The following is a 12,090-nucleotide window of genomic DNA, read 5'->3' as shown; positions in this document are numbered from 1 at the left end:
TCGAAACACAGTCAATTGGTCATGCGTTGTACCTTTTAGCCGCATGCAATAAAATAAATTACAATCGTTCATATTTTGCCCGGACCTTGGGTATTTTATGTTATTGGACACGTTTAGTGGCCATAACGATCGTTTCAATATTATGTTGTTGTTGTTCTTGTTCTTTGACACGTTTTTAAAAAATCGCTTTTCTCTTCGAATACTGGACCAATTGCTTTGAAATTTGCAGTGGTTAAAGATTAATTTCTTCGCTAAAAGGCTATTACTTTTATTTATTTCAAAATTTTGCGTGAATTCTATGAAATTTGATATTTCGTCTAAAATTTTGCTGTATTATTTTTTATCCATGGGAACACGGATTTTAGTCAGTGTCATGACTGGCTGTACGTTTCGATTCGGCAAAATTCTTGCTACTGGAAATTCAGAACTTTTTTGAGGGTACCGGTAGCGTCAAAGGTCTAACGTGTCCATATATTTGTGCGTAGCTCTCTTGTTTTAGAATAGTATTCTTTCATTTTAGTAATCCTAATAGTAATCTCGAATCAAACGTGAGTGACGATGAGCACAATTAGAATTATTACGACAAGACACTTTAAATGCAATTTAAATGAAGAATGTTGCGTAGAAATTTCCAATTCCAATTTTGAACCCCTCCCTCTTAAGAATCCTGGCTGTGCTCCTACTTATAAATAATGTCATTTTTTAATTCCGCCTTTTTGCCATATTTCGAGGCTATATTGTTGTCCAATTTTATCAAAGCTGTTATTGCTTCTTTGAACAGTTACAAAATTAGCCAAGTCAGTATTTTGAAAAGTAACCGAATAGCTCGCGGAGCCCCTGGGTTTTTCTCGCGGAGCCCTGGGGCTCCGTACGGAGCACTTTGAGAACCTATGATCTATATTATTTTATAATTTCACTAAATACTTCAAGTCTCAACAATCACAAGCAATGAAGAAAGCAGTCGACAAGCAAAATAATGATAGTGTGATTTGAAAAAATAGTCTGATGCGATCAAGTAATCGAGCTCATGATAATTCAGGGGTCATCCATTAGTGTTCCTTTTAGGAAAATGTTACATTGAACAATTTTTTATTTTACTGCGCTGAGAAGAGTCAGTGATGTGCAACTTTCAATACATGAAGTGAAATTGTGGGCCGGAACAATATTTAACATAGGCTTTCTAGTAGTTTCAGGCACAAAATTTTCATTATTGATCTTATGATTGCCGTGCTCGCTTTGCACAAGCTCAGGTATAGTACTCAGGTTTAGGCTTTGCAACGCCGGGGGCCACACACTATGCAAAATAGACACTTTTCCGCGGGCCGCATTTTGCAGGGGCACATACTATGACTACATGATTCACATACTATGTGAAATATTACAATAATAGAATGCGCTGGGATTCTAGCTAGGCATTAGAAAATATGATTTGAGAACCTAAAGTATGTGAGAATGGGAATTTAGCTGCACAAATTGTTTGGTTGCATCCATAATTTTGCTCAAAGATGACCATAATTTCAAATAGATTCAGTAGCTCTTGGCAATTCAGTGGTTGCCTGTGACTTGACTAGTGGGTGAGTTTTCTTCACTATTGATTAAGTGTGCATAATGCACCACCAATATTTCAAATATCCTCAATAACTTTGAAATTTAGGTGGTTGCCCGTAACTTTGATCCGAGATGGGACTCTATCATTTCTGGGTGATGGCTTGTAATGTGTGGCCTTGTTTCTAAATAATATCTTCAGATCTTGGAATTTCATTGGTCGCACCTAACTTCACTTGGAGATGGAACTCTTTTTACGTATGGGTGAGGGCACATAATTCGCCACTATAATTTAGAATAAAATCAGTTTCTCTTGACAATTTAGTGGTTGGTAGTAGCGTTGCACATAAATAAATCTTCTACGGATGAGTGCGTGTAACGGAATGTCAAAATTCAAAATAGTTTTCTTAGCTCTTGGCGTTCCAGCCACCAACGGTCGCTTTGCTCTTAGACGAGTCTATTCTACTACTGACGTAGAGATGTACCGATACCGATAAATTGGCCGATATTGCCGATACTTGATACCGATACATCTCTACCACTGAGTGAGTGTGCATGAAGCACTACTGAACTTTGGTATGATTGACAGAAAAGCCAAGTGTGTCCGTTATTGAATAGTCAGCTTTGTCAAACTAAATAAACAAACGGCAATGTGTGTTGTGTATAAGAAATGACTGAAAGTTGAGAAATTATTAGGTTGCAGTGTAGGGGATAGTATTTTTATGTTTCTCCAAAGATAGAACAGTTCAATCTTATGGCGCATGATTGTTTGAAAATCATGGCACCAGGACATCTTTATTACAAATTAGGATTTGACTATTTTGTAACCTTAAATGTTGTTTCAATCTCTCCTTCGCTATATTGTTGAATTGTAAAATTGAAATTCTCCAATACCTCAAATATTTACCTAATGTATAAATATCACAGAATCTAATTAGTCAAACATCTTGCTGTCATCTACACCTATTATTGAAGCTTTGTCATTTTTTGAAATCTGCAAATCTTTCAAAGTCCATCGAGACCTGCTTGCCGCAGTATCAAAGTACTTCAGAGGCATGTTTTCAAGTAACATGGTTGAGGCTCGGAATGGTTTTGTCATGATGAAAGACATCTGTGCTGATGCTGTAGGGCAGTGTGTAGATTTCATGTATACTGGTGAAGCGAATCCGTCCATGGAATCTGTTGAAAATACTTTGTATGCTTCTCATACCCTCATCCGGGTACCAGTTCATGTAGGGTATGGGATTAGTTGTTTGTTTTCACGAGCATTGTTTGAATAGACTCATGGAGTTACTATATGGTTCCTGTATCTTGTGGCTCTTTAGTGCTCAACTGTAACTTATCTCATGCTTCTGTCTCTATTATTAGTGAATGCGTATAAGATTGCTTTGGCAAATATGTTTAAAAAATCTTATTAACATAACACATCAACATATCCCAAATTCATTGGTGGTGAAATATCAGGATGTATGTATGTATTTTTATTTGCCTCAAATATGTATATATATGTATGAATATTTTCAGAAACTTCCTTTTCTTAGTGTTTTTTAGAACAACCCATATTAGTCTAGTGAGCTTTTACTGGAGTATATAAACCCTAATCCTCCATATTCACTCTCAAAAAAGCTCTGCGCTGTGGTGTTACAGTCAATTTCTCCTTTCAATGCTGCCCTTGCTTAAAACCTTAGCCACTCCATTTCAAGAATATGTTCCAAATAACATAAGTCCTTGGCACCCTGTACTTACAATGAAAGTGTTAGATTAGATAGGAAAATGCCAAATTAGAAAGAGTCTGGGCCTACCATAAGTATCAGCTCCTCACATTTCTATGACAGTGCCTTGTTCCGAGGGAATACCGTGAAAATGCATCGTATGATAAATATATGACTCAGAAATGATATCTGTGCCAGCCTTATAAGAATTAAGGTGGGTAATTTTGTAAAAAAAAGAGAATAGTATTTTTCTCATGCATCAGTGGCAGATTATTCAGAGCCTGGTCAATATTGATGGTAGCAAAACGTTTCAAATTGAATTGTAAGATGTTTTTGCTATTGGCCATCTTCTAGCCACCGACTTTATATATTTATCCCAAGTTAAATGACATACCGTGCAGTCCTTATATAATTTGGCTGGAATTCTTCTCATATTGTAGTGACATATCAACTTATGTGTACATATATTTGTGCATTGCATATTGCATCGAGTCATGCTGGTAAACTAGTCATAGCTCATAGGGAAATAGATTTGCTGACGTCATTCGATAATTTGACAGTGTTTTCAAGCATGGTCCGTCCCTTGGTAAAAGACACTGACCATGTTTGGTAAACACGATTCTAAATACACTGGTAATATGACGCCAATAGGTAATATGATGACTGGAGTTAACGAAATAACAAACTGCTGATGCCGCTTAAACTGGATTATTTTACTGCTCGAGTTGGGACTGTAGTGCGGTCTACATATACTACATGTTACATCTTTTTTCGAAGAAAATATGCTCAGAGCAGGTCCTTGCGCACTCACTCGGAAATGTGGGAGATTAATCTCGGAGGGAAGTTGGACTACAGTGACTGGGACATCAGTATATTGTATAATCGCGCATTCGTGAATTCCAATGGACTCGAAACTTTAGGCAATATATGTTAATTAGGATCAGTACAACAGCTTTTAGGTCGTGAATTCCACATAATTAAAGTTATTGGAAATTTTTTTAAACATACTGTAACATGGGAGTGCTGCCAGCTGATGGAATGTGACCAAAAAAACTTTTTTGTAGGCATTTGACAGTAATATTCCATCCATATGTTTGTAAATCCTATCCTTTGCATAATGATATAATACCGGGTGGTCCAAAGTTGTCGGCCTCACGGGCCACACTAATATTTTTGTATTGTTCGCGAGCCATTATGATCATTATTTGTCATTTATCAAGCTGGCAAGTTGGCAACGAGTTTGTTTTCATTCAGAAATGCTTGAATATAACTTCATTTGTTCTGGAAAAATGAACAGTAAACTCAAGTGAAGCTACATGGAGATAAAATATTGGGTTTTAGCTGAATTTTTAGTTTAGACTTTTAATGACTCTCCAACGCTTTTAGAAAGTTTTGGGAATATTTGGATGTCACTGTCAAGTGCAAGTCATGTATCTAACAAATCTTGTTCTTCTGTGAGAATTCTGCGGAACTGCTTATTTGCGGTTATTTATATTCAAGGATTAATGCTATATCATTCATCAAATATATTAGCACATGCTATGTGGTGTGACAAGAAAAGTACTAAACATTGGTGGATAGATACACAGCAATGCGAGTTGTATAAAAGAAAAGACTAAAATTTGAAAAATTAGGGTGCAATGTTTGAAAAGCATTGCTCCAGGACATTGCTGTTATAAATTAGGATCCGACTATTTTGTAATCTTGAATCTTATTTAAAGTTCCATTACTTCTACTATCGTTCTACTACTATTCAATTTCTATTCCTCTATATCAGGGATGGCGAACCTTTTTCAATGAATGGGTCAAAAACTATAATTTTATTGCGGAACAGAAGAGAGTGGGTCACAGATATTTAATTCACGTTTGTATCTATAAGAAACTTCTGAAACAAATCTTATAAGCTGGTGTTGGTGTAGTTTTGGGCTTTACTTATGCAGCACTTCTATCAGGGACTTTTTATGGCACTCGGTTAGAGTACGAAAAAAACGCATATGAATTACCAAAAATGTTTAGGATGATGCGGTGAATTATTTTGCGGTTCTAGTGTTTGAAGGTAATTCCGCTTCGATAGTGTTAAAATTTTCGATCAGCTTCCAACCACATTAAGCCACTTTTACACTGCCCCATTGTTATATCAGATTTCTAGATTTTGTTTTCACAACGGCATTGTAAGCGAGAAACTAATAAAAAGGAAAGTAGCATCTAGTTCTCGTATAACCCCTAAAACAGTCTGCAGATGCACTTCCAAAAAAGACAGGCGTTGCGAGAAATGAACAGATCAATTGCATTGTTATGTCATAAATGATGTCAGGCCCAATAGCTGAATAACGGTACACAGCGGTGCATACATGCGTACAAGATTAGAGTTTTTGAAATTACCATACCGGCCCGAAAATCAACATTTTGAATATGAGCGATCGCAGCCCTCCCTGACTGTCCAACTGACGGTACATTGTAATAGTTTAGTTATTGTTAGATTAATTTAAGGCCGGTTTTATCAATTTTTATCACTGATATGTTAGCATTTTATTTTATTCGTGCCTTCGCTTGGCGGGTCGCAAATAAAACGCGGTGGGTCACTTTGTGATCCGCGGGTCAGTGGTTCGCCATCCCGGTTCTAGGCCTATATATCCTTGTTTAAATATAATGCTAGGAATCTCAACGTTGACAGTGAATGGAGAATTAATATGATTAAGGTGTCCAAACAGTTAGGAATGAAGGTCATGCTCCAATAATTACTGTAGATTTGAAATTGTTAGTCTAAATTCTATTGGGGTTCTCAAAGCAGAACTTTAGGCCAGCTGGAATGATTATGAAATCTTCATAGTCTCAAAGAAGTTGTTTCCCACTGGTATATTTCCCCCACTTGTCACACTAATTATCAAACACTTGCCAAACTTATTCGAATTATCTAACACTTAAGTTGGATTTGTATTGCGGAATATGTATAGAATTGGAATTTACGCAAAATTCTGGGTTAAGATAGATATATACTTTACTGCTGGATATATCTGTATACCTAGCCTTTGAATCTCACAATTTGTTGAGTGGACTTTAAAAAGCTGGATAAATAGGGATATATATTATGGTATAACCTCACAAAATACTTTAAATCTCAACGATCACAAGTAAAGAAGAAGGCAGTCGGCGAGCAAAATATTGAGAGTGGGATTTAGAAAAAGAATCTGATTCGATCAAGTATTCGAGCTCATGATATTTCAGGGGTCAATCAATTGTGTTCCCTCTAAGAAAATGTTACATTGAGCAAATGTTCGTTTTACTGCGCATGAATATTTTAGTGCTGAGCAGAGTCTTAAATCAGGGGTGGCAACTTTCAATACAGGCGGGGTAGATACAAATACCTGAGTAAAACCGCGCGTTGCAGGTTATTTAACATAGGCTTTCTAGTAGTTTCGGGCACATAATTGGTTATTGATCTTATGACATGCGGTGTTCGCTTTGCACAAGCTCAGGTATAGCACTCAGGTTTAGGTTTTGCAACGCGATGGGATTGTAGTTACTCGAACGTACTAGATTGAACTAACTTAAAAACTCGTTTCTGGGGCTCCACAATATTCAAAATTGGCACTTGTCCACACAATTTTGTCTTGTGGGCTGAATTGCCGCAGATTCACACCCCTGCCTCTCCTCTATATTGTGCTGCAAAATTAAAATTCTCCAATACTCCGAATATTTATCTAATATACATATATCACAGAAACTAGTTAAGCAAGCATCTTGCTGTCATCTTCACCTAATATTAAAGCTTTGTCATTTGTGAATCTCTCCCTCCAAGATACAGAAGATGGATGAATTTAAAAAATCTGCAAAGATCACCCACTCATTGAATATACTTACGTCATTCAATGAACTAAAACAATCCAACTGCATTTGTAACTTCACAATCAAAGTTGGTGACAAATCTTTTGAAGTCCATCGAGACCTGCTTGGCGCAGTATCAAAGTACTTCAAAGGCATGTTTTCAAGTAACATGGTTGAGTCTCGGAATGGTTTTGTCATTATGAAAGACATCTGTGTTGATGCTGTAGGGCAGTGTGTAGATTTCATGTATACTGGTGAAGCAAATCCATCCATGGAATCTGTTGAAAATACTTTGTATGCTTCCCACTTAATGCAGCTTGATGTATTATCAAGTATATGCTTCAATTTCATGGAAAATAATTTGTCAGTGCAGCATTGCCTTCTAGTGGTCAGGTTGGCAAGACTTTATGATTGTACAGAGCTAGAAACCATTGCTGAACAATTCATTGTGGATAATTTTGAGTCTCTGATTTTGGGTGAAGATTTTCTACATCTGAGCAAAGGAGAACTCATATTTTATCTGCAAAAGTTGGAAAAAAGTCATGAAGTAGTTTGGCATGCTGTGAGAAGATGGATTTCAAACAAAGGTGAAGAAATAGGATCAGAATTAATGGCTACTTTGCATTTTGAAGAGTTTCCTTATCAATTTTTGCTCACTGATCTTCTAAATGATTGTTTGGTAGAAAGTTCTTCAGATGCGAAAAGTTTTGTCATCATAAAATTACTTTCGAATATCGATGGGTTGAAAGAGAATTTGTCTCTCGACACTTTATTCGTTTTGAGGAAGATAAATCGCATCGAAAACAAAGTTCACTCAGAGAATGTCAGAAATATAATCAATGAATTTATGGCTCAGAATTTTGAACAAATTGTACCGATGGATGAATTTATTGAGTTGGAAAAAGATGAAATTTTTTTCTTGTTCAAATCTCAGGAAACTAAATATTCTTCTGAAAAAATTAAATTGGAAGCCGCAATGAAATGGGCTAAACAAAGTCGTCGTCATCAGAATTTTTTTCCTGATTTGTTCGAGTTGATGAAACTGGAGGATTTTCCTGAAGATTTTATTCGACAAACAATCATAAATGAATCTTTATTTAAAGAGTCCCATAAGTGTAAAGATTTATTGCTTGATATTCATTATCCCAGAGCTCAGATGGGAATACTTTTCCCACATATTGCTGTCTCGACAAGAACAGGTATAAAGACTCTCCAAACAAATCAATGGTCTAGTTTGCAGTCAGATTATTGTGTTGGCATCCATCTTGCCAATGTTGAGGGACGATTGTATGCTTCAGATGGCAATGAATTGTCTTTGCTACAAGATGGTCGATGGATTAAGAAGGCCAAGGTTGAAAGGAAGAGTGATGACTTTGATAAGATGGTTTATCTCAAGGGTGGGATTTATATTATCAGCCATAATCAGCATACAGTGCGATATGACATAGCCAACGACAGATGGGATAAGAATTTGCCTTCATGTGATCTTGGTGATGGTTTTTGTGCTGCTGCCTCTGATGAGTTTATATGGGCGATGGGAGGTTGGGCAGCATGGAGGAAAGCAAAAGTATACGTACCGAGAACGAAGAAATGGTCTTCCCTGCCCCAGATGATTCTTAGAACATATGGAGGTGCAGCAGTCGTTTTTCGAAGTATGGTTTATGTACTGGGAGGTTGGTATGGAAACCCTCACGACCTAGTTCAATGTTATAACCCTGTTGTTCGTTCATGGACAGAAATTGCAAAAATGAAGATGAATAGATTGAGGTTCAGTGCATGTGTTATTGGTGATAAAATGTATGCAGTCGGTGGTGCTCATGGTGAAAGCCTGACTATGGATTCTATTGAAACTTACAATGAAGAAACTGTTGAATGGGAAATAGTCTGTGAATTGGATCGGCCGGGGGTGGACTGGGTTTATTGCTGTAGCTATGCTCGATAAATGTGTTATTCTTGATAAAAATTTCGGCAGCTATGTTATTTTAATATGCAATATTTTATTATATATGATAAAGTGAAAATTCTTTGTTTGAGAGAATTTGTAAATATTTTATGAAATATTATGACTGCTGCAAAAAACTCTGTGTCAAAATAAACTACTTTTATATTGATATAAAATTATTAGGACTTCTTATTATTTGTGACAATGCTTTTAATGACTATCTCTTAATTTGCTTCTTGTGGATCTTTTTATAAAATAAAAGTTTATAATATTTAATTGACAAAATTAATAATATTTTATGAAATAACTGCTGCAAAAAAGTTTGTATCAAGATAAACAACTTTTGTATTTTGTTGTAAAATTATATTTCTGATTATTGTGAGAATGATTTAAGACAAGGCTTTAAATGCCACTTTGGAATTTGCTTTAAGTGGATATTTCTAACAGTTATCCTCATAATTTACAATGTCAGATGTGTCAAAATACCTGACTATTTTATATTTGGTTTTGATTGTAATGCCTATATACATATTTCATAATTTGAATGTTTCAAATTGTAATTCTGTTGGAGTGAAATTGCAGAGATTTTATGTTCGAGCCCAAACCTAAATAAGACTTGATGATGATTCTAATTTCAACTCCGGTTACAATATTTCGACTCTTACTCCAGTTCTGGGAAATTCCTCCTACTTGAGGAGTATTTCGAATTCAGCTCTGATAAAACGAAATATTGAAAACAAAACTTTGGTCTACCCAAACCTTCTGCACCAGATGATTCAAACGCCTGGTACTCTGTATTTTTTTGTATGTACTGGTTACTTCAGCTAAACGAAATATTGGTAACAAAAACTAGTCTATGCAAATGCAACACGTGAGCATGCCTAACATGCAAAAGTCTGGCTCCATTTTTGGACACGTCAGTGGACATAACGATCGTTTCGATATTATGTTGTTATTCTTGAATTTCTTCTCCTTCGTCATGATAAAATCACTTTTCTTTTCGAATACTGGACCAATTGCTTTGAAATTTTTAAAAAAAATTTGCTTTGGTTAAAGATTGATTTTTTCGCCAGAAGGCTATTACTTTTACTTATTTCAAAAATTTCTGTGACGTGTCCATATATTTGAGCATAGCTCTCTTGTTTATTATTGTGCCTATATATATTATGAACATTAGGATTAAATTTACAGATTGAACGATTCTCCTCCATTCTTTGTTTCCTGTATTTCATTGTTTGAATATATATTCATTATTTTGAATGTTCTAATCATAAATCACTGTTCATGTCAGATTTTATAAAAAAAAATTTATTGCTTCAAAAAGGCTGACTTTTATGATTTGAAAAACTGTATACTGATAATTTTTGGCATCATTATTCCAAGCATCTATAGTTTATGTTTAATTATGCAATTTCACCCATATTAATGTTTCAAAGTGTGTTTACTATATATTAAATATACAATAATTAATTTCTCAGTGATATTGATATAACTGTAGCTAGGTTGCCAGTAATCTATCTACAAAGACATGACTTATTCAAGTCTTGTGTATTGAAGAAAATTTGACAGTTTAGTGAATTTGTTTAAAATTGATGGCTCAGAACCCTGATTCTGAAAATGTAAGGTTTCAATATGAATAAACATGTGTACAATCTAGAATGAATTTCAACGCACTCACCTGTTAGGTAATACGTCCAGTAAGGAACTTTCTCTACCCATGTGAAGCCAAAGACAGTACACATATAACTTTTGTATGAACTCGGAGCGTTGAAGTTTGCAGCTTGCCTATTCTCGACTTGCAAATGGTCAATATATGATGGTACCTGTCAATGCAGAGTTACTCAGGAATGCCTGTTGCACAGCCAGCTGAAGTTGTTCCACCAGGGCAAGTACTAATGACAGGAGGCCACCCTACCCTTCCATTAAAGTAGTAAGACAAGACCACAGCATCACACATCGGGACAGATAGCTCCACAATCATCGATAATTCATTATCCAAACCAACCAGTAGTCGGAATAGCTGATCCGCCAATGTATTCTCAATCACACCATTACCTGCGACGTCTATACAAGTTCAACCCAGTGCTTCCTACTCAACGATGTCGCAGCAAGTTATCCAATGTCAGAACCCACCTACCTTATGCAGGCAATCAACCTGCAATTCTTTATCAAAATTTTCAGCACATGCTGATAATTCGGTGACCGTACATTTGAAACCATGTGTATATCCGCAGGTTCAATCTATATGCGTGTGCTAAAACCCTTAGGGTTAATATGGGTTAGTATAACCGTAAAATTCAAAAAAATTCTATAGGTGCAATAGTATGCAGGTGCATTTGTATGTGGGTTCAAATGTAATGGAACCGATAATTCCATTCTCACCGGAACATAAAATAAAGTACTATGCAATTGTTTTCATGATCACAAAACATCGTATACACAAGATAGCTTTTGAAAATATTAACTGTCAACTCATTCTGAATTTGTCATGTTTTGGTTGTTTTTTTAGAGAGAGTATTATTTGTCAGCTAAATGCAATTTAGTGAATCCCATATCATGTGAAAATAGCAGATTAGTTCATTTCATCATCCTGGCATATTTCTTTGTATAGTTGCTTGAGTAACTTTTAATTAAGTCTCTACATAGATTGGTTTCACTTTTGTGTTTAAATTTTTATTTACTTTGATATTTTTCTTAAATCCCAAGAAATTTATCTGAAACTAGACTTAGCAGTGTGAAAAGTGAGAAATATTTTATCACTCGAAGCAATTATAGCAATTATTTTAAGAGATTGCTAATATAGATCATTTGGACCTTCTGAAGTATGCGCATCAAGATGGCGCACAACCTAAACTCAGGTTGTGTACCAGGTTAGGGTTCAGGTTATGCGACATCTTGGTGCGCATACTTCAGGAGTACCGATCATTTGAATATATAATATTATACAATAATTTGAGCAAGATCCTAGACCTATGCTGTATATGACACTGTCATTTTTGTTAAACTGTCCAGTTATTTTTTTCCTACCAAATTTATTGCATTCTTCGAGACTATTATAGCCATTCA

At 35.6% G+C, this 12,090-nt stretch overlaps 1 protein-coding gene across 1 annotated transcript; it reads left to right on the top strand.

Annotated features, from left to right (window-relative positions):
- Nucleotides 1-6,985: 6,985 nt before the first annotated feature.
- LOC120333108 (uncharacterized) lies at nt 6,986-11,640 on the top strand. Its single transcript, XM_039400461.2, has one exon. The coding sequence runs from the start codon at nt 7,066-7,068 to the stop codon at nt 9,022-9,024; it is 1,959 nt and encodes a 652-aa protein (XP_039256395.2). The 5' UTR covers nt 6,986-7,065; the 3' UTR covers nt 9,025-11,640.
- Nucleotides 11,641-12,090: the final 450 nt, after the last annotated feature.

This window comes from Styela clava, chromosome 11 (genome assembly GCF_964204865.1).
Source record: "Styela clava chromosome 11, kaStyClav1.hap1.2, whole genome shotgun sequence".
In the NCBI taxonomy this organism is placed as follows: Eukaryota; Metazoa; Chordata; class Ascidiacea; order Stolidobranchia; family Styelidae; genus Styela; species Styela clava.
Note: the sequence above shows the minus strand (reverse complement) of the source record. Positions and strands in the feature narration are given on the sequence as shown.

What these genes read in the sequence shown, in the direction of transcription:
- LOC120333108 (XM_039400461.2), top strand. Translation starts at nt 7,066, where the DNA reads ATGGATGAATTTAAAAAATCTGCAAAGATCACCCACTCATTGAATATA.